A 21,793-nucleotide genomic window follows, 5' to 3' on the forward strand; every position below is an offset into this window, starting at 1 on the left:
TAACAAGCCAATAACATGCAGTCAGCCAGTCAGTCTTTAAAGTAGCACAACCTTGCTAGTTCATGTATGTAGTGGAACGTTGTAACATTAATGACTGTTTACAAATACAGGCCGATGTGCCCTGGAGCAGATGCCTGGTACTCGGCTCAATCATGCATGTAATGATGTTGTATTGATCCACTGCTGTAACAGGCTAATGAAGAGTCTATAAAAACCATTATACCAATCAATTAAATGTCACTGAGGAAACAAAGTCATTATATATAGAGGAAGGACTCTGCTGTACAAGATTTGTTTGAGTGCCATTTTTTTGCCATCAGGGATTGGCACCTACACACCGTGCCACTGTAAATGGTAGATGTGGGGTATGCATTCAGCTTCTTGTGAGGCTTAGTGGTATTCTATGTTCTCCCTGCGAGTGCCATGAAGGTGAGGCTGAAGAAAGGCACTGGCAGGACAGATATTGAGACAGTGCCACTGAAGATGTCAGACTCTCATTAAAGATGCAGCACGGCTTACTTCCACTTCTCACATCTCCTGAGAGAAATGGAGCATAAGGTTCTTGCTCGGACCAGCGATGTGCAGACATCTGACCACTCTGTGTTTTATGTATGCATGCACGTACTGTAAATTTATGCACCCATTTCCTTCTCAATGCACAACGTTTTAAGGATGCAAGATTACTTAGAATGATTTTTTTAAAACCAAAATCTTATCCACACATTCCTTAGAATTCAGCTGCACAGCATGAGGTAATGTTCTACTTATTCAAGCTTCTCAAGACTCATTTATCACCACTTCCTCCCTCTAGAGATGTCAAGCTGAGGCATGTCTCTAATGACCACCCTCCACACTTCCTGCTGTTTCACCAAGACAGAGAGGTGAAAATGGGAGACTGAAGAGCATAATCTCTCAAACAGGCGGTTGACGGCTCCAATCTTGGGGGTTTAACCCCTTGTAAGCCCTTTAAATCCCCAGTTTAGAGGGCCAGAACTGATGGGCTAAAGCCCCCACAGACTGTCTGCTAACTACTGGACCCCGACACAGCATGAGTACACAAAATGAAGGATCCCCTGCCACGACTACTGCAGCTACTTCATCCTCCTGTAGTCCTAGTCAAAGGATTGGATGGACTTAATTAGCCACAGAGGCACCATAGTTATGTTTACAACCACTATCATAGGGTTAAAGGTAAATGGCCAGTATAAGGATAGAGGTTTCTGATGACACTGGAACACATTGTTCTTCTGTGATCACCACTTGATGCTGTGGTTATCGTGATTTAAAAGATGATTGTAAGGATGCCAGGGGTGACTGGTTACTTACTGCTGACCACAGACTTCAGTCAAAACAGGATTTGGCATAAAAATAATATCTATATTGGCTGGAGAGAAAACCCTGGTGACCGTGACAAGAAATCACCTCAGACAAGTGATTTCCCACCTTAGACAGGGCAAAATTACACACACACACACACACACACACATACACACACACACACACACACAAACATATTCTTTTCATGTCCTACTGACCTTTTTTTGAACTATCCTTAATGGTGTTTCATACATAACCTGCACAAATGAGCACCACGGATATGTGAGTGAGGGCTCTAAAAACTAGGGTGATTGGCGCCATCTGCTGACCAGTTTTCCCAGTACATCAAACATACTTCTCCCAAACTTCCTACCCAAAAAGAGGAAGATGAAGAGGGAAAATAAACAGTCTGTCTTACCTTTTTCACTTGGTTCCTTAACAACAAAGTAAGCCTTACCAAAGCCAGCGACATCACGAGTGTCTTCTATAGCCTGTAAAAAAAAGACCCTTGACTAAATGGCTGTTGCTAATGATATTATTTTTTTGTTTTTACTTCCCCCAAAATAGTCCCCTTTAGTCTTAACAGTCAGCACCGAATTACAAAATACATTCAACCTGAATAATATGGTTAAAAAAAATACATTCAGGAAGAAAAGCACGAAAAAGCAGGTGTATCTAATGATCTTAATAATGGCTGCATTCCATTTAGGGGAGGTCTTGGTATTGTGTGTACTGGCCAAAGCCTTAATGGAACCGAGCCATCGTTAAACGTGATTCATTTCAGATGCTCATCAAGGTAAATTGGCAACACCTGTAACTGAGTTTAACGGTAGTAAAACTGGGGCTAGCTTGCTAATATAGTGAGCATTACTCACCAGCAGCCGTATTAGTATCGACTCAAGTGGAGGTGAATTCTCGCCGTGTTTAGTAGACTACACTTCAAGCCTTTTCGTAGCCTGCAGCTATTAGCACGGACCAAACGAGCAGACTTATTTAAACTTACCACCTTTGCTCCAAGCAATTCGTCTCAGGTATCGAGTTGTCAGATACACATATTAGCTAACGTTAGCTTGAGTAATTAGCCCTTCTTTCTTGGCAAGGTTTGGTCGATGTCATGTGCTAACCTTTTTGTACAACTTCAACAAAACAGAGACGACTAACCACTGAACTGGTGTGCCATCAGAGTACCTTGCACTTGACGCCGTTCCTGCATAATTTTCCTTTGCTTTCAAAGTTAAAATACTAAATGTACTTCTGTCCCCTCCTTCAGCATCATTCTGGCAGTGGCATGATGTGAATGCTTGGGTGTTTGAAGGAAAATGGAGGATTTATTTTTGAGAGCATATGAATAGCAGGTGAGAGAGGTTGCAAATGTTCAGCTCTTGAGTCCTTTTGGGAAGATGCATAACATAGCTGTGGAATTTGAGATCAACTTCAGCTATGCAGATAGTTGTGACTTTCAGGCAAGTTCATGTTCATGACCCTTAAACCAAGCTATCCAGCCACAGCCCATTTCCAGATTGTGGAGGGTACTTTGTTTAATAAGTTCTATGCTGTAATGAGATAACATCACTCCTGTAGACAAACTTAACTCCCCTCACTCCACACGAACAAGAACCAGTTCAAGCCATGATTTTTCACAAATGATTCTCAGAGACACAACATTCAGTTCTGGTGTTTGCCCCTGAGCTTCAAATCCTGCTGTATTTTGATAGTTCACTTAACTGCTCACATAAGTGGAGGTGTTAAGACTAATTAAGAACATATTTGCCTTGTGTCTGCAAGTGTGGTGTACTGTCTGCAACTCCAGCCGTAGCCTTTGCTGAGAGCCTCCTTCAGGTAAGTGCAGACTGAGCCCAGAATTTGCACAGGTCATCTGGGAAACAGCAGAAGGAGGACCTCTTTGTCTCAGAATAATTTAATGGACTGCCCCTTGTAGATTTACCACTTTCACATTGACCAGTTGTTGAGTCAAGATGTGCTGGTACTCTGCTCTTGTGGATGATGCTACAAGTAGGATGAGCTATTGCTGCTGGTCGCTCTAAAGTAGTCTGGGAGGAAATGGTGGTCCTGCATGATAATTTACAGGTATCCTTGCAGGAGTTGTCTGTTTTTTGAGGCGCTGTGGTCACCATCATTTAAACCCCTGGATTAGACAAACCTGAGGAGGCCACTTGCCACCAACCTTTGTCCTCACTGATGCAGGTATAAAGTGAGTTCTAGTTGCCCCCATACCTTGTTTATTGTTTTAGTTGTCATCTGGAGTCAATCAACCGTTACCAATCATTTATTCTTAAGAGGCCAGCTCTCAAGCCTTGCTGCTATCACTGGAACAACAGCAGATTGGTAATGTCAGTCTATGCCCTAATACAGTTCGTAAAGTGTATTGTATACTGCAGCAGCAGCTGTTTGTGTGTTCAGGTCAGACTGATGTCAAAGGTTTATATTTGGTTAAAATATATTGCTCATGTGAGTAGCATCCCATTTAAAACACATTGCTCTTGAACACAATAATTTCAGTAACTTTTGCAGTACTCAGTAGATTTCTCCCCAAAAGCTATGAAAATTATAGCCTTTCAGAGGATGTCAAGGAGTGGGAAAACTCTGCTGCAGCAGGCCTTCAAACCAACTACACCAAGCAATAACCCCAGATAATAACAAGTAAATTATTTATTTACACAGCAAATTAGTAAAAATCAGGTTGTAAAATTCTTTTGTAGACTGTTAAAAGCTAGCTGGCAGCTGGTCACTGATGTACCATGCTGTATGGCCAGGAGAGGGCAGTATTTAACTAAATAAAATGAATGAAAGGAGCACAGGTCAGGAGGTAAGGTTACATTAGAGAATGTGGTGACATGCTGAAATGAGTGCAAAACACTTTAATGTGTTACACACACAGATGCATATGGTCCTGCCATGCTGCATGAGAAAACATCATTTTTGATTGTTTGTGTGTCTTTTGTCTTGTGTGCCTTTTGTTTGTTTAATTTTTAATGTATATACATATAGGAGTGTAAGTCTAAATTGTTACACAACAAATCTGGAAAATATTAGATCATCATGCATGGGTAATGAAAATTTAATGTCTTACAGCGTACCATCCTTGACATACAGTGCACTGTATGTCAATAATGTTTTTTTTACATGTAAAAAACTTGGCATCAAAGCTGCATAAACTACAGCATACAGTAATATTTTGACAGGCAGATAAGTGTGGAAGAATTAGTGGTTACTTTTTCCATTAAGCATTTTGCCAGAAGATGGTGCCAGTGTAAATCAAATAGCAAATAAGTGTATGATCTCCACACAATCTACAATCAACGGGAGATTCTGCCTAATGCTGGTAGAATCAGTTCCAACTCAACAATCTTGAGAGTGTGAAGATTAGATAAAGTATCCTGTGTTGTTTTACCATTGATATGTAATTGGGTGTCTGGAGGCGATTGATTGGCCTACAGTCCATTTACTCATAATCCTAAATCCTGATTGGGGGGGGGGGGGGGGCACTATATAGTAACCTAACTCAACGCTTTAAATATTGTCTCCTTCTTGCAGCAGTGAGCATCTGCCTTAGTTTAAAATTGAATTTGGGGTTGTTACAGCAACCAAGATTAACATTTAAGGTAAAGCAATGAAGTAAGCAAGTTTCGATTTAATGAAATGTAACTTTAATTTGTAGATCGTAAGTAGGCTCGTATAATTGAGTGGTGGTTAATTTAGTTAAATACCTTGGAGCGAAATCACTTTCAGAGGGACACTAAAGTTCACAGCAAAGGTTTCACTTTTTCTAGATGCAAATGATATAGATAGAATATATAAAGAACAAAAAAACAAAACACGTAGAATTGTTTAGTTGTAGGGATTTAAAATAATGTAAGGATACTGACGCTGCAAGTCCCTATAGGGATACTGTAGAGAGTTTTAGTTAGGGCACTTAGCTGAAGTAAACAGAAAGGGAGGGGAGTGTGCGCAAGGCTTTGGAAACAGGCATGCAGACAGTCGACCACTGCAAAGTGTTGAGCGCGGGACAGACTGGCTTCAGCCCACACCACCACTCTTCATCTGTGCAAGAGAAGACCCCAGACCTCTGCTGTGAGGCGCTCTCACTCATCCCAACCAATAATGTGAAGATCAGACGGAAACGTTTGTCAGATGTTTAAACTCATTGTCGCTTCATTGTACTTCAGTGCCGTCTATATTCAACACTGTCACACAGTTTGCAGTCAGGCTTCAGAAGGCTATCCACGAGGATACCTGGTGTGAGATGCGGCAATGTCCCGAGGAATATGCCCACGCGTGAACTCTTGTGGAACGTTTTGGATTTTGTCAGCGGTCATATTTGCGGTGAATGTGATCGATGTGGACGCGTACAGCTGTCATGAAGTGAGGACCGCTTTCCAGCTGCGGCAGGTCGGGCCGCTGCACCGCGTACCGGAGACACCTGGCACAGGTGAGACTGTGGGTTTGGCTCCTATAGTGAGGAACACTTAGTTTAAAGCGCACTATAAAGATCATAGATTTTGTTAGAAGCCACACATTTTTCTTGAACTGAAGTCACTGCCATTTCAGGAAAGACCATTTGCAAACGTGCAAAGTAATTAAATAAGGAACTTTATGACTACCTCTTTTGTAATAGACTTTAATGAATGTCTAGACCTTTTAACAATTGTGTGCTATTGTCAAAAGCAAACGTGGATCAGTACACACACTGCGAGGGGTCTCCTTAGAGCAAAAGCAAGTCAACTCAAGTGACCGCAGCAAGAGATTCAGAAGCTGAGAGACTGAGCAGATAATGCTGTCTGTCCTCGTGCTGTCTCTCCTAATATTAGTCATGTTAGCTGATAAGACATAGGGGTTTTGACTATAAAATATCTATCTGATGTTGTGTATGGGGATGCTATTGTTACAGTATGTTGTATTATTAATAATATAGCACACTGCCAAATCTGTGGAATGATCTTAAACTAAGTGAAGTGTATCTTAATGTGTCCTTTCACATCAAATTCCAGGGACAGAATCTGTCCATCATCATGAAGTCTGAACATCCTGATTTTTTCCCTCCCAAAAATCTAAATTAGTATGTAATATTACACATTTAAGTTGGCCAGTATATCCCTCCCATCTGATCTGTCAGGTCTTAAGCATCAGAGCCTCTGGAGTTTCTCGACAATTTGCAGCTTCACATGCCACCCAGCTGCTTATCATATGCAAGCTGTTTGGAGAGATTAAACAATTATTTTGCAAATTTCTTTTGGCAGTGAAGCTGCCTGGCGCATTCACAAGCTGCTGAGACAGCGTTTTTGAGCTAGACAAGTCAAATGCGATGCAGGGGTCCCATATGGTATAATCTGTGTGGATAAAGAGGCTAAAATATTGTGTCCACAATAGGGGGAGTGATTGATTTGCAATCCGCAGATTGATTTGCTCAAGTCAGCACCACCAACTCTTTTGGCTGCATGTCCTTAGATACTTGGGGTGGCAAGCCTTTATACTTGCACTTGGGGCCACAGTATTTTGGAAATAAATTGTTCAGACTCTTTTTAGTCTTTTGGCACCTCTACTAACATGGTCCCCAGATTTTTCCTGTCCTTTGTCAGATTTTTGTCAGAGTGATGGTTGAAAGCAGCTTCAAATGCCTTGAAGGTTTTGTGGTATGTGCTTTCTTCCTGCACTCTGAGGAAAAGTTATTTTATAAGGATAAACATTGATGCCAAATCTGTTCTGGAGGCAAAACACATTTTGAGTGGCTTTAGGCTTTGGTTCAACTATGCTAGTTTTGCTTGAAAGTTATTCTGCAAGTATAGTAAGAGACTTCATTACTGACACTACATACTTTTAAATTATTGTCACGTTTCTTCTATCTAAGGCCATTTCAATTGACATATATATATATACATATATTTGAACTCAACAAATGAGGCTTTTCAGTGGGTATTATCGTTGTATTTTTCCTCTAGTCTTTTAAGTCCCCTGCTTTTCCTTATTGTGAGTCTTACTCCTGGGTGACTAAGTAACACGTGTATTTCTCCTTGCGAATACTCAAATACCACTACAGACCACAGTCCTGACTGCAACAGTGTCACATGCAGGTTGGTGGCAGCTTAAGTATCACCCAGTCTGAGTCTTCATGCTGTAACAGGGAGAAGAGCAATAGATAGCTGAGTGGGAAACATACTTAGAGGTGCATCCAAACCACTTGATATGTTTATTTAGCAGGGTGTCACTACTAGCAACAGAGGATGTCAGTTTCATTGCAGGCAGTAGTTTAGGGTTAGCTCTTAAAGACGACAGAAGGACCCTGGTCTTCTAAGGATGTCAGCAGTCTGGCCAAGGCTTGCGTGACAAGCTTTTACAGTCTGCAGTGCATTAGCAGAGGCTACATATGAGTCTCTCAGTCTGCAATTGCAGCTGTTGATGAGCATTTTACGTGGCAGTGAACAAACAGAGACATACACAGAGTATGGTATGAAGGATGTGCTATAATCTTTCTTTTTAGTGAATGTGCCTTCCCCACCTCTAACCTCCTGCAGTGAGATATTTTATTTCTGAGAAACACTGTCTATCTATAGTTATAACATTTTTGGAAATTGGCGCTGATATGATCCAGATACAAACTGTGGCTCCTCGGCCTGGACTATTAATTGATATAAATATTTGTGTTTGTTTTAAAGGTGTGGTGAACTGAATTTTTGTGCAGTTACACTCAATCACTTCTCTGCTGCTCCTTCCCTTCACAGCTAATCAAACATTGCTGTAGCTTCACCAGTACATCCTGGACTTCTATCTTATTTTGCTTTTTATTTGTACTTGTCCTAGAGAGGTTGTTTTGGGTTTATTATGCTACTCTGCTTCAGTTCTCAGATCAAATGCCAACAAAAGCAAGTCTTGAAATTTGAAGTGGCAAAACTTCAGCCCTTTTCAGAGTCTGATGTTTGTTTTAGGATACAGTGCTGCGTTTCATTCATGTGTGGTGAACTGATTTCTCACCATGCTCCAGGAGTGTGGCAGCAGGGAGCTTAAGAGCCGGCCAATTGAATATGATCGTTTATAAAAAAAAAAAAAAAGAATTGCACTTTTATATTTTATGCATTATTTCTTTTTTCTTAAATCTGGTATTCAAAAAGAGCATGAAGTGCAACAAGTAGTGATAGGGCCTTATGATTTTCAAGAGCTCTATAATCTAATGTTAGCAAGCAGCAGGGAAGAAGTACTCATGTTGCAATGGTTCAATGTAAAAAAAAAAATTGTTTCTTTTTTTACTGCAAGTAAAAGTCCTGCCTAAATTAAATAATGTAAAAATAGAGATTTAACAAAATGCTATTCTTTACAGACAGTGTGCAATTGCAAGTGTGTGGTTAAGCTGTGATGAGTGAACCTTTAAGAAGAGTATTTTACCAGTATGTCTGTGCGTTGAATTATTTCAGACTCGACTATTTGCTTTCCAGACATTTAATGTTTGTTCGCTGGACCACAATTTATAAAGAGTGACTTTATCTCAGTGCCAGATTCAGCATCAAGGGAACTTAGATAATCAGTGACATGAAGTTGCTTATCCTGTGATTATTTTGAAGAGTTATGACCACTTTGGTGCTGTGATACACCGCCAAACACTCCATATTGAGATTACCAGGGGGGTGCTGATATAGGCCTTTGGAGATAGATCATTTGGAAAGCAGACCGCTAGCAGTGCTGTGCATAGACTGGCTGCTTCTACATTTGGCTTCAAGGATAATGTCTCTCAGATATGATCAATGTATTTTACAGCTCATTTAAAACTATCTGATTGAGTGGGGCCTATCTTATCGTGTACATACCACACACAGAACACATTTTTCATCTTATTACTGTACTGCCATTCCCTGATTTACTGAGTCATTAACAGCTATTTTAGAGTGAAAGAGAAAGTGTCTTATATCTTTATTACAAGGCAAGCACGGTCATGTGTTAATAGCAAGGGAACGGCAACGAATGTGTTATCACATGTCGCCACATCCTTAACCAGTTACAGCATCAAAAGCCTTGGCAAGCTCTCAAAGCTCAACATAGTCTTTGATTGGCTATGGTTATTTTGAGTGCCTTTTTTATTTGGCCTTTCTCACTGAGATACCATACACATGGTGCACTCTTACTGCATACACACTTAAAATAATTGAGCCTCTGTGTTTTCTTCTCCTGTCCATCTCTCAAACACCTTCAGTCTAATGTAAAATTTACATGAGAGCATCTCAAGTGAATCTTGAGCTAAAAAAAACCTAGCATTGGTAGTTTAAAAAAACTTCTCTGACAGTATCTTTAAGTAACAAGATAGTATGGATTATTGAACTGACAAGCACCTCAGGGGCTCTAACTCCAGTCCACCCCAAACAGTCCAGCCTTACCTGTGTTGCCCCAGTCTGAAGCTGATTACTCTGTCTGAGTTGGTCTCTACACAACATCTTTTATTGGATTTCAGCCTAAGTCTGTCTTGTGTTTCAGTTGATTGTGTGCTACCTTACCCTTCTGGCTTGCTACTGTGGTAGAGGCAGATGCGATTTTATGAGGTTAGTGGACTGCCAAGTACTGTATATCATCTACCTCTCCAGTAATATAACCATCTAGAAAAGATGAGCCTTCTTATGCTCTAGGAATAGAAATAGTACACAAGAGGAGAGCTGGTTTCTAAGAAGAAGTTTGCAACAGATTATCTTAAATGGTAACATAATTACTCTGCCACTCTGTGGCTGAGCACCCCACTGATATCATGCTGCTTCATTAGACGTGCATCTGTCTGCTCACCTGCCTTCCTCTTCTCCCTTTAAGAGCTGTCTGTCCAACCTCTGCCCTCTGGCATGGCTTTGGACTCCATGCCAATCACTGTAGGCAGTTCCAGCTTGGGGTCTGGGAAAGCTAAACATTCCAGTTTCAAGGTTGTCCACAAAATGCAGGTATGCAGCAAAGACCCTTTTGAGTTGTGTTTTCATTCAACATGGTCCATCTAAAGCACCGCAAATCTGTATAGAGTAAATATCCTGTATGTTCAGTGGTTCTGTGAGCTTCAAAGGGAACTGGCTTCCTGAGGCAGCAGAACGGTAGCTGCATTAATTGCCTACTTTCTAACAACATTACTCTTGTTCTCAGAAAAATATCAAAACAGCAGCATCAGGAAACCGCATCCCTCCCAGTCATCAATACATTCAAAATCCAAACAAAATTTCCATCCTGTATCGAGGAGATGTGAGCTGCATATAAATCATTCTGTGAATGCAGGAGTTTGTGTTTGAAAAGGGTGGTAACAACATAACCATCTTCTCAGCAGTATACTGTATTCACCTCTGCTACTGTAGAACCACATATTGAGAATGGCATGTGAGTTAGTGGGGCATTTATACAGTGGTAGATTTTCACAGTTTTGACTTGTGCAGTGAAGGGCACTGAGGTGTTGCTGAAGGGATTGAGAGTAACAAGTCAAGACCCCTGAGCCATGGCTTTAACATGGCAAATTACTCCAGAGGTATGTGTCACCTGAAGACGATTAAGGGAATTAGGATTCAGACTTGACATCCAGTCTGGAGAGCAAAGTGTGTTAAGGTGTATCCAGGCAGAATGAGTAGCGTACACAGTGGGCACTAATTACAAAAGAACCAGTAGAGTTCAGACCATTCTTAGTCCATTGGAGTCTGTGTTGAGTTACATTAAAGCCAAGAGTTGTTATTTAAAATGAGAATAATAGCTACAGCCTGTAGACAAAATAACATTACAACTCATGAGAAACTGAGAATTGTAAAATGAAATCACCACAGCAAATGCTACATATCATGTTGCAGGCCAACTAGTTGTTTTTCCCATTTCTCATATTTTTCAAATGGTCATGGCTGGTTGAATTCAACTTTTAACTTGTCAATGCAATTTATTTCTCCTCAAGGTCTATCAACATATTAAAAAACACACCAAATTGTTTAGCTTTTAACTACTGCACTTACAACATGGGCATTGTTTGTGTTACCTCTTCAGAGCTCTGTTGACTGTCTTGTTACATCACCACAAAAATAGTTATTGCATAAGCATTCACCCCATTACAGTAATAATACACCAGGGAGTAATCAAAATGTGGTATCAGTGACATACACCTGGAAGACCCAACAACTAATCAGTTAATTTCTAGGCAAAAAGGGCATCATGAAGACAAACAATCAATGCCAACTCCACAAGGTCATTGAAAAGTTAAAGCACAGTCTAAAGGTCAATCTAAAGAAGATGAAGTACATTCAAATGTCACAGACGTGGTCTGTGTGAGCAGGGCACCAGTGTGTGATGCATTCAAGACATCTGTGGCTACTGAAGTAGTTACAGGGTTACATGGTGACCTTGCGGCAGAGTGGCAAAGAGAAAGAGGACTCGAAATGAACCATCATGACATCTTGGCTCATTTTCCAGCAAAAGAACAAGCCCAATCATTAAGTCAAACCTATGCAGGAGTGGTGTAAACTGCAGTGTCCACATGTTCAAGACTGCTACTGTTGCCAAAGGCGGCAGCTAAATTTTGGCTAGAAGAGGGTGAGAATCTATGCATATTTTGATTTTGTGATTTCAAAATAGATTTTTGTTGATTTATTTTTATGTTGATGTTTAACAGCCTTTAAAAACCCATTGCAACCAATATTTTAATTTGATTAAACAATATAACATGAAAAAGTTCAAGTGTAAGACGCTGTAAGAATGCCTTTTTTAGGTGTGTTGTCTGTATTCTGTATACTGATATCTAAATTGACTATGGTTAAACAATACACATAACTCAAAAGCAAGGCAGTTAGGTATTAATAGATACTGTATGTCCTATATTATAGAGTAACATAAGTGACTCAGTCCTTGGAAGACTGCTGCCCTGAGTCCTCAATACATATTTTAGTTTACCCTTAAGGCAGAAGCCACTGTTTATAAATATACTATATGTAACACATTTTTAAAGATAAAAAAGAACAGACTCAGCAGTTTGTTTGCTGGTGGGCATAAACATAGTAACATGGCTTCTAATGATTCCAGAAAGTTGCCCGGTATATTCGTGACACAGTCAGCCTGACCTGACTGCTGTGGTGGCTTTAACAGCCAAAGTATTTCTGAGTATCACTTACTCCATGCAGCTACTCGCAAGGGACGAAGAGCCCAGGCTGGATTCCAGTGTGAGTCCCTGGATATTAGTTTCATATCACAGATAACACACAAACACAAAGGAGAGAAAGAGCCAGCCAGTGAAGTGAACAGGGTCAGGGACAGAAGAGGAGAGAGGACAGATACCAAATATGGTGAAATGACAACCCTAAAAACAGAACTAAAACAATGTATCATACATTGAATGGTCAATAAATATTTGACAGGAGGGACACCTTTGTTATTAAGTTTGCTATCCAGGAGCTGAATTCAAGTATTTTGCTCGGCTAGAAAAAGTTCAAAGAAGAAATGTCTAGAGTTTCATTTTAATACTGCAGAGAGCAACTTTTACCAAGCAGGGGGCACCTTGAGCCTGTTATTATTGGTAATGTCTTTCAGCTTGTTATCCACACTGATGAGGTCCCACCTGTGTGTAGACGCAGTAGTGGAAATGTCCGGTCTCACTAGATTGTTTCACTGGACTGTTTCTGTTGGTGAGGTGGGTGGAGACAATCTCTGCTCTCACTGAAATACTTTCATATTAAGAGATCCATTTTTAGTTTTTGGTTGGTGTCATGACATTTAACCCACAGATGAGGCAGACTGCCAGCAGTGTTCACTGGATCTTGTGACTTTGTGATCAAAAACAAATTTAGAACTCCCATAACCATTTTTTTTAGTTAACTGACCTGTCCTGCATTTGGAAAGTTCATTATTCTGGTCCCTGATTTATTTAAGTGTTCATGTTAATGTATGTTAACATGTCTGGATCAGTGAATATCCATGATTTGTATGTTGAAACTGACTGGGATTCTAATTTATATCTTAAAAAATGGGAAAGATACACAGTAGAAAATAGGAAATGTAAGCTCAAAACAAAAGTGTATCATTGTAATGTTGTTATAATTGGTCAAACTTTATATATTGATGGTGGAGGTAAGCAATAGAAAGAGTGGCATTAGCATAAAAAAAGTTTATGTCAGATCTTTGCAGAAGCAGTGTTGACATAAAAAGAGTGGACTGCTACAGAGATGGAGATAATGAGCTGGAAGGGGCAGGACAGCCAGTTATGACTTCACTCGTCTGGCTCTGGGATGGGAACAAATGGAGCCTCACTGGGTAATTAAGAGACACCCAGGCCTCAGTAGGATATGCCAGGCAAATGGGAGAGAGGGAGCAGAAAGGGAAAGAGGGATTGAGAATGCAACCCTATTGTGTTTCATGGAGGGATTTGGACAGTGAGGCACTGGTCTTGCGGTCTGTCCTAAGGCCATGCTTTAGGCTCTGGTTACAACACCTGCCTCTAGTAACCCCCCATCCAGCCCTTCCCCCTGTAAAATGAGTTATCATATCAGACTTCAGCATTATGGAAATGCCCCAGTACATATGAATTTATGCAAAGAAGTGTGTTTGGAAAGGACTGTTTTAATAGCTCATGCTAATTATGACCAGTCTCAGTGATGTCATGACAGTGTTTATATATGTAGCGATGGTGAGAAGCAGGTGACACTGGCAGGACAGGGTGGACTCTGTTTCAGCTGATGTAATTGCACCTGATTGAGCTGTTCTTTGGATCATAGTATCTGCAGTTAGGTCACTGCTTTCATGTGGTCGTTATGAAGTGCAGTATTATGGCTAATGACTGTCTAGTTTAAGAGGTGATTTGACACAAATTACTGTACCGTATATATGTGTGTGTGTGTGTGTGCATGTGCATATGCATGTGTGTAAGTTACAGCAAGTTTTGCATGTTCACATTGCAAAATGTAAGTGCATGCATGTATTTTTGTGTTTTATGGGACATACAGTGTACATACATGTACTTGTAAATGTATGTCTTGACGACGTGTGCAAACGTATGAGCCAAAGATATTTATATATTTAGCAGAGATGGTATTAATAGCAGGAAACGTGGATGAATTCTTGGTCTACTTTCTCACCCTCCCATGGTGCCTCTTCTGTCTCCCACCACAGTTATGGCCTGTCTATCTATGTGCATACTCAGGACACTATACATACATTCACACATACTTGCACAGCACGGTGTAGTATCATCATATATATTTATGTATATCTCACAAGATAAAAGATATTTGTATTCTTTGTATTCTCTAATTTGCACTGAGTTGTTATATGATCCAAATTGAGATACCTCAGTTCCTCTGCACTTCCATTTCCTGTGATATGCTTTATATTTTATCACTGTCTTGAAATAAAAAAAATAATTTTAAAAAAATTAAAAAAGAGATTTTGGACAAACAAGTTAAAAATCATGTCCATTTCTTCTTGTCTTTCCTAGATGTGGATCTGTTGATTTGTAAGCACCAGGGTCCATCCTGCTGCACCCGGAAAATGGAGGAGAGCTACCAGTTTGCCGTAAAACGAGAAACCCTCCACAACATTCACTCCTACAGCTATGAGCTTGAGCACCTCATCTCCGGCCACTCGGATGCCTTCCAGGGTAAGAGCTGAGACAAAGGGGCCAAGCTGGGGCTAGGTGGGATTGGCCTGAAACACTGGGTTGTTGTTGATGGAAGGGAAGGATATGTTGGGATTCCGTGGTTGATGATTTGTCATTTATCCGGTACACATTTTTACCTACCATTGCGTAAGACAGATACAGTGGAATCCTAGCTTTTGCAAAGGATTTAATTTAAAAACTTGACCCAGCTCTTTGCTGATGTGAAACTGAACTTATAACCCTTAACTGAATCCAAAAACAAAATAATTTTGTGTTTGTTTTCTTGCTTGCAAAGATTATTTATTTGTCCAGTATTTGTTGAAATTTTTTTTACTCAGTTCTCCAGGGTCACAGTAGCTGGTGTGCAGGCAAGTGTGCAATTCACAAAATGGTCATGGCTTTACCCCCCTCCCCCCCTTCTCTTCTGTGGGTTTGGCAGCAACAGAACTGTGGAGAAGGATCACTGAGGGTAGACGGGAAAAGAGGGTACAGAGGCCTTTTTTCAGCCTCTAGTGTTTGGTGGAAGATGGGCTGCTTTGTCATTATCTGATTCTGCTCTCAAGACAGCAAAACAATTACTGGAACCCTTCAAGAAATTCCAGTATTTTTGGAGGGCTAAACACTCTGTGCAGGGTAATTAGTTTTGTTTGGTTCATGTTCATTTTTGGGTATATTTTTTTAGTTGTCATGCTTTTGTAGCCTGGTCAGTTCAGCCGTCCGAGTTCCGGAAAAACAAAGCTCTTCCGCAGATACAAAGACTCTTTCGGCTAGGTCTTTCCTGCCAAAGGGCTTTGTGCTACACCCAGCTGAATCAAGTAGTGCACTAGTTGCCCAAGCTTGTACCCCTTCTTCCTCTAGTAATTGCACAGTCATTTAAATTTAAAAATTTCCGAAACAGACCAAGTTTTTCCTCCCCAAAAACCTCTAGCCCAATCCCACAGGGTTGGAAACATGCTTAGGATGTTTTTAGTATTACAGGAATTTCAGTACCATGCAATTACTTTTATAAGACAATATAAGACTGCTTAGAAGCCATGTTGCCCAAGTTGTCTTTTATGATGAATGTAAGAACACTACTGGTATGGGTGTCCAATAGAGAAACGTCATATCATATGTGAACAAATGGTGTGCTAAAGACTCAGCTGTTTAGGAAACAGCCATGGGAATTTATCATTTTCAGACCTTGTTGTGATGGAAATTATAGCTCATATTTAACTTGTAAATGTCATATGGACTGGATATATTAATTTCACACAGTGTTCTCATATTCCAACAGAACCAACATATGAAATTTAGGTCCCTTCAAACATATTACTATGTCAGTGTTCACATAGTGCTGGAGATAAGCCCATCTTACAGCCTTTTCACCAGCAGGTTACATTAATAGATGTAGCCATGTTTGAGTAGTGTTCCTGGTATCCTTCTTTTTCATCATCATTAAGATCTTTCCCTCCTTACCTCATGTCTGAGCCTGTCTGGAGAATGAAGATCAGGTGTTCCACATATCCAGAAAAGGCCAAGATGGAAAATAACAATGGAATAACAATAGAAACTGGAGTATGGTGGTGCCGAAAATGATGATGTCACTAGCCCTCAATTTGCAAGGCCATCTAAGGACAGTCTCTGTGCTGTCTGAGTGCCTTGAGTGGAATGTGAAGTAGCAAGTGGCTCATATACTGCATGAAGTAATGAGAATATGATTTTGGCTGATACTGTAGGTGCTGTTATTCACACGCTGGATGGTGGAAAATTGTTTGTGGGTAGCTTTCTTCTCCTGCCCCTTTTTGTTTGTAGTGTATATGTCCAATTACACCAAATGCAGTTCACCACTGAGGCAGTTGTCTTCAGGCTAAAAACTTTGCTCTTCTGTTGTTAATCTATTGCTTTTATTTGATAATTCTTTCATGATGTGGACACTGTTTTCTGTACAGCTATCCATCTGACTGTCATTCCAGTCAACAAGTCAGATGTGTGCGTGTAGTCTTTATACATTGTAGTTTTTATTGTTTTAACTCAAAATCACTCCTGCTGATTGCAAAGGTTTAGCCTAAAGGACATGCCCATTAGAAAGGAGATGGTGTGTGTGTGCAAGTGTGGGTGAGAGTGTCTGCATGTGTGTGTTGTTTTCATTGGCCTTCCTTTGTTTTGACAGCCCTACAGGCCCTACTGTGCTTTGTCATGTGTGGGAGTTGTCATGTCATGAGTGTGACCCCACAAACACAGACCACATTTATGAATGTAGATGTTTTTTGTTTTTTTTCAGCAAGGCTTGTGATACTGTATTAATACAAAGTAATATGTTCAGTTGTATACCATAATAACAGGGCTTTATATTGAAACAGAGCCAATAATCTTTCAAAGTTCTTCAGATATCCCTGTCCTTTTTTACCCTGCCCTTTACCTTGCCCTAAATCCTGCAGGCAGGCTCCATCTTTTTACATAACAACTTCCTTCCCCCGATATCCATTTCTATCATTCAACATTCTCAAAATATATTCTCAGATACACCCAGGCCAACCCCGATGGTCTCTTCTCTCACCCCAACATACAAACAGACAGATTCCCCTAATCCATGCCATTGTTGATAGGTAATGAGTGTTGGGGGCCTGATGGTGGGTAGGTGTCAATAGCAGAGCCCAGTCTAAGCTGGGCCTGTCTAAGCTGGGCCAGTTTAGAGCTGCCATCAAGGGCTTTGACCTGTCAGCCTGCTCTAGCCAATCAGATCTGGAGTAATCTGACTGACTGGACTCCTTTCTATGGGTTCCTGAGAGAAGGTTGAGCAGATGGATTGGTTGGTAGAACTTGATCGTGTGTCTGTTTGCCAGTGTTATGAGTTAATGGTAGAATCTCTGGGTTAGAGCCTTACTCTTAGTCAGTTCCAGCAAGCTCACTTATTCATTCCAGTATGCAGCAATCTCCTGTCTACAAATTGTTATGCAGGCAATCCAATTTGTGTGTGAGTGCGTGCATATCTGTGTGTGTGTGTGTGTGTGTGTGAACGACAGGTGGGGATGATGAGCAAGAGAATAAGTATCTGGGTATATAGTCACACTACTGGGAAGCAGATGTCAAGAAAATGCTGACACTTTCGATCACTGGTGTCACCGATATGAGGGGGACCTGGCCCACAGCTAAAGGCCATGACATCTGTGTTTGTGTGCATAGGCAAGTGTGTGTGTGTGAGTATGTTCATTTGTGTTTGTCTGCAATGCTGGCCTTTGAGTGTTTTGTACATATGCATCTTAATCATCGTCAGCGTACGTGTGTATGTGCACCAAAGACATGTGAGCATGTACAGTATTTACCACGCTTGCAGGTCACCATGACCACCTCAAGGCTCAAATTGTCCTCACAAGAGTTGACAAATGCTTTTCAGAGAAATGTATTCTCCTGCCCTAGATAGCACTCCATCATCAATGAAAGTGCATTGCATTTAAAACTTTAGGTGCCCTTCAATGTAGGGACAAAGACTACATTTGAGAGAGAGCGACAGAGAGAGAGAGAGAGAGAGAGAGAGACAGATAGAGAGTGAGAGACAGAGAAAGAGGCCGTGGCAAGGACGGTGCCTTTCCTCATTGAGGCGACATAATTAGCTGATCGTTGTCTCATCATCCAAGAACTCTCCAGACCCCCCTGTCCTGGGAGACAGCGTGTGCATGAGCATATGTGAGAGACAAAGTGAACAAAACTACAACCTGAGGCAAAGGGATACTTTAGGGCCCTTGCTGTTAATGGCAGAATGCAGAAAAGGAGGACTGAGAGAAGTGAGAATTGGTTATGGCAGACAAGAAAGAAGAAACAGACTGTGTGGTTGGTTGGTGTGTATCTCTCCCCCTGTGACTGTTTGTCTCCTGAGGCTCTCACAGGTGGTTGAGCTCAACCTACAGTAATTGTCTCTCTGCCCCTTGGGAATTTGTGGCCTGCCTGATTGCCTGTTAAGACAGTAGACTGAATTCTCCATGTCTGCTGTTCTTTGTACCCCAACCCCCGAGTTTCTCTGCATTCCCCTTCAAGGTGTAGACTGACTGCCAATGATATCTAGCCTAAAGCCTTATTGTTTATCAGCCACCACAGATAAAACTGTTGAAAATTCCATGAATTTGACTGTCAGGATCATCTTGGGTGGCTCACACATATGTAAAGACAACTGTCACATTTATTAAATAGTGATGATTTATATGTGTTTGTGGTCACAGTGTGTGTGGGCACGTGTCTGCAGGTGTATATATGTGCAAGTGATAGGAATGATGAATCACTTGGTTGTTGCGTCCTCTTTTAATTCTTTCATCAGACAGAGATCCACTTATCTATATTGCAATCTCTCTGCATTTTTCTGGAAGTTTTCTAACTCATTTTGCCTGTGATCTTTTTAGCCTGTTCTCCCTTACATCATCGTTTTTTTCCCCTCTCACTTCATGCCTTTGTGTATTTTTCTCTGCAGATGTTTTGACCGACAGGGTTATTGCTCTAGAGGCTGATGCTTGGACACAGGATGACATTGCGCTGCACCATGAGCTCATGCTCAAATTAGGGAGGATATCCGGAATCCATCCCTACATGTCTTATTTAATCATACAGGGTGGAGGGGAAATGTGTTTATGGACCTAATAGTCAAGCAATACATTGTGTATTTGTGTGTGTGTATATATGTGCCATGTCCTAAGCATGTTTGTTTTTTAACTATGCCTCTCTCTTGTGAGTGGACGTGACACATACATGCAGGATGCGTTTCTCTCAGCAGAGTTTGCAGGACTTCGAGCTCACTGGGGAAAAGAGGGAAAGAACAAAGGGAAGGAGGGAGGAGTGAGGGAAAAAGCTTAACGCCTCTCGCAGTCATAAAGTCACACTCAAAGCTTCCCTAATTACCTCTGTTTTTCATCTGCCCCCCTCACCTCAGCATGAATGTGTGAGAACCCAGAGGGAGCAGGGAGCAGGGAGCTAGGCCTAGAAAGTGAGGAGAGAAAAATGAGATGGAGGAAGGGCTGAAAAGGTGAAAAGAACATTTCAGTGAAAGTGTACATACAGGGGTGTTTTAATGCAGTTCTGTCAGGTGTATGTGTTGGTGAGTGTGTGTCTGCATTAAAGAATGTTGATTCAACAGGTTTTTACCCTGTAGATTCACAGTTCCCTGCTGCTCACTCTTCTCCCTAATTCTTCTTGGGTGTCTCTCTGGCTGTCTGTGGTCTATGCTTTGTCAGCAGTGGTTACTTAACAAGAGCATGCTGGGTCTTGGTGGGCACTATGCCAACAGCATTTTTGCTGGCATGTGCTCTACAGGCAACCCTCATGTCTCAAAGATAACCCAGCTGCCAAATGTCCGCTCCACAGAATGAAACCATAAACACAGAAATTCTTCTCCATCGTCTTCTTCACCCCAAAAGTCTCCTTTCATTTTTCTTCATCGTTGTTATTCTGCTCCCCAGCAGCCCCAGCCTTCTTCACCAACCATCCATGCTCCCCAATATTACATCTAGTGCCTAGACAAATATGTGGTCTGCATAGACTAGCCTGCTTCCAGGCTCCACAGCCATAATTTGACATACAAGCATGAAATGAAACTGAGATAAATACCCCTTTATTTCTTGCCAACATGATCTCTTCTCACACGGAATGATTTTCTGACAGAACCTTACAAATACTACTTGATATACTGCTATACAAACACTCTTGATATAGACTAAACTTCATCAGTCTTGCTGCTATTGTCTGAAGACAATAAGCTTAATGTCCAGGAGGTTTCTTGGTAATCAGACAAAGTTGCATCTCCTGGGGCTTGTTCTCTGTCCAAGAGAGTTTGGCTTTTCTGGAACACAGTCTGTCTGGCTGGCTGATGGGATTTGTACTCTACTGCTGCTGATTGGTCCACCCTGACCTTTTCCTGTGTCCTGTCTGACTCTGCTGCACCCGTCCTTCCCAGACTGATCCCAAAAGCCATAAAGTGTGTGTGCACGCATGTATAAAAGTATGAGTTAAAGATCTGTGTGTGCACATGTGTGTGTGTATAGCAGCTGTCAGTCAAAATTCTTTTTAGAAAATGTATGATAACCTACAGATTTGCCAGACTATTTTATTTGCCAGAAATTGTATTTACCTTTATTTAGTTTAATGGAAGGAGATATAGAAAAGGATTTTGGCCTAAATAAGGTCATGCTGCAGAAAAAAAGGAGTATTGGTTTGACGTAGCATGAGGGAAAGAGGGGTTGAACATCGCAAATTGGCCAGACTTGCGTGCCTGAGAGGGAGAGCTGCTTCCACCCGACGCCTGTGGGAGATCAGGGTGTGTGCTTAATATGTGCTTTTAATACATAAGTGGATGAGCATTGCGATATACGTGTCTCTGTGACGTGACTCACGTTGTTACTTCAGCTCCAAGTAGGTTGGGATTTGGCGGTCTTCCTCCCATTTCTCACTACCAGGCTCACTTCATCACTCCTCTATTCAAGTCAACTCATTTTCCTCATTACTCCCTGTGTTAGACACTCCCCTTCTTCCTCTCCCTCTTCCTCCTCGTCTCTGTGGCTCCTAGCACACCATTAAGGAGTCCCCATGGTAGGGTTTATTCACTAATCCTCCGTTGTATTCCAGAGGAGGAGGTCCAATAAATGAGAGAAATGGATAGACAGAATGTTGTTCTGACCCTGCCCAGCCGTGTCCTGTTTTTTTGATCCATGATGGATTATGATATCTGCTGTACTGTCTGCCAAAATGAACAGAGGGCTTACATGGATCTGCTCTTAAATCAACCACAACATAGTCATCACTGGCAAACTCTTTATACTTCATTTGGTTTTGGTAATATGAATTTGTCCTTCGCAAATATTTCTGTACATTTATCTTGATTATTTTGTATTTTTCTTTGATTTATCGCAATTTATTCAGAAAACAGATTGA

The 21,793-nt window shown here is 41.1% G+C and overlaps 1 protein-coding gene across 3 annotated transcripts in view; it reads left to right on the forward strand.

Annotated features, from left to right (window-relative positions):
• Positions 1–3,092: 3,092 nt before the first annotated feature.
• The window catches only part of gpc5c (glypican 5c), a 96,411-nt gene continuing 77,710 nt past the window's right edge, over positions 3,093–21,793 (forward strand). The window contains exons 1-2 of one of the 3 annotated variants that reach the window (XM_018676747.1): positions 3,093–3,156; positions 14,741–14,902. In XM_018676747.1, coding sequence (XP_018532263.1) covers positions 14,794–14,902 — 109 coding nt within the window. In that variant the 5' untranslated portion in view covers positions 3,093–3,156; positions 14,741–14,793. Of the gene's footprint in view, positions 3,157–5,291; positions 5,768–14,740; positions 14,903–21,793 lie in introns of those variants that run through there. The other 2 variants (XM_018676746.2, XM_018676745.2) reach the window with 2 other exon arrangements.

This window comes from Lates calcarifer, linkage group LG4, assembly GCF_001640805.2.
Source record: "Lates calcarifer isolate ASB-BC8 linkage group LG4, TLL_Latcal_v3, whole genome shotgun sequence".
NCBI lineage: Eukaryota > Metazoa > Chordata > Actinopteri > Centropomidae > Lates > Lates calcarifer.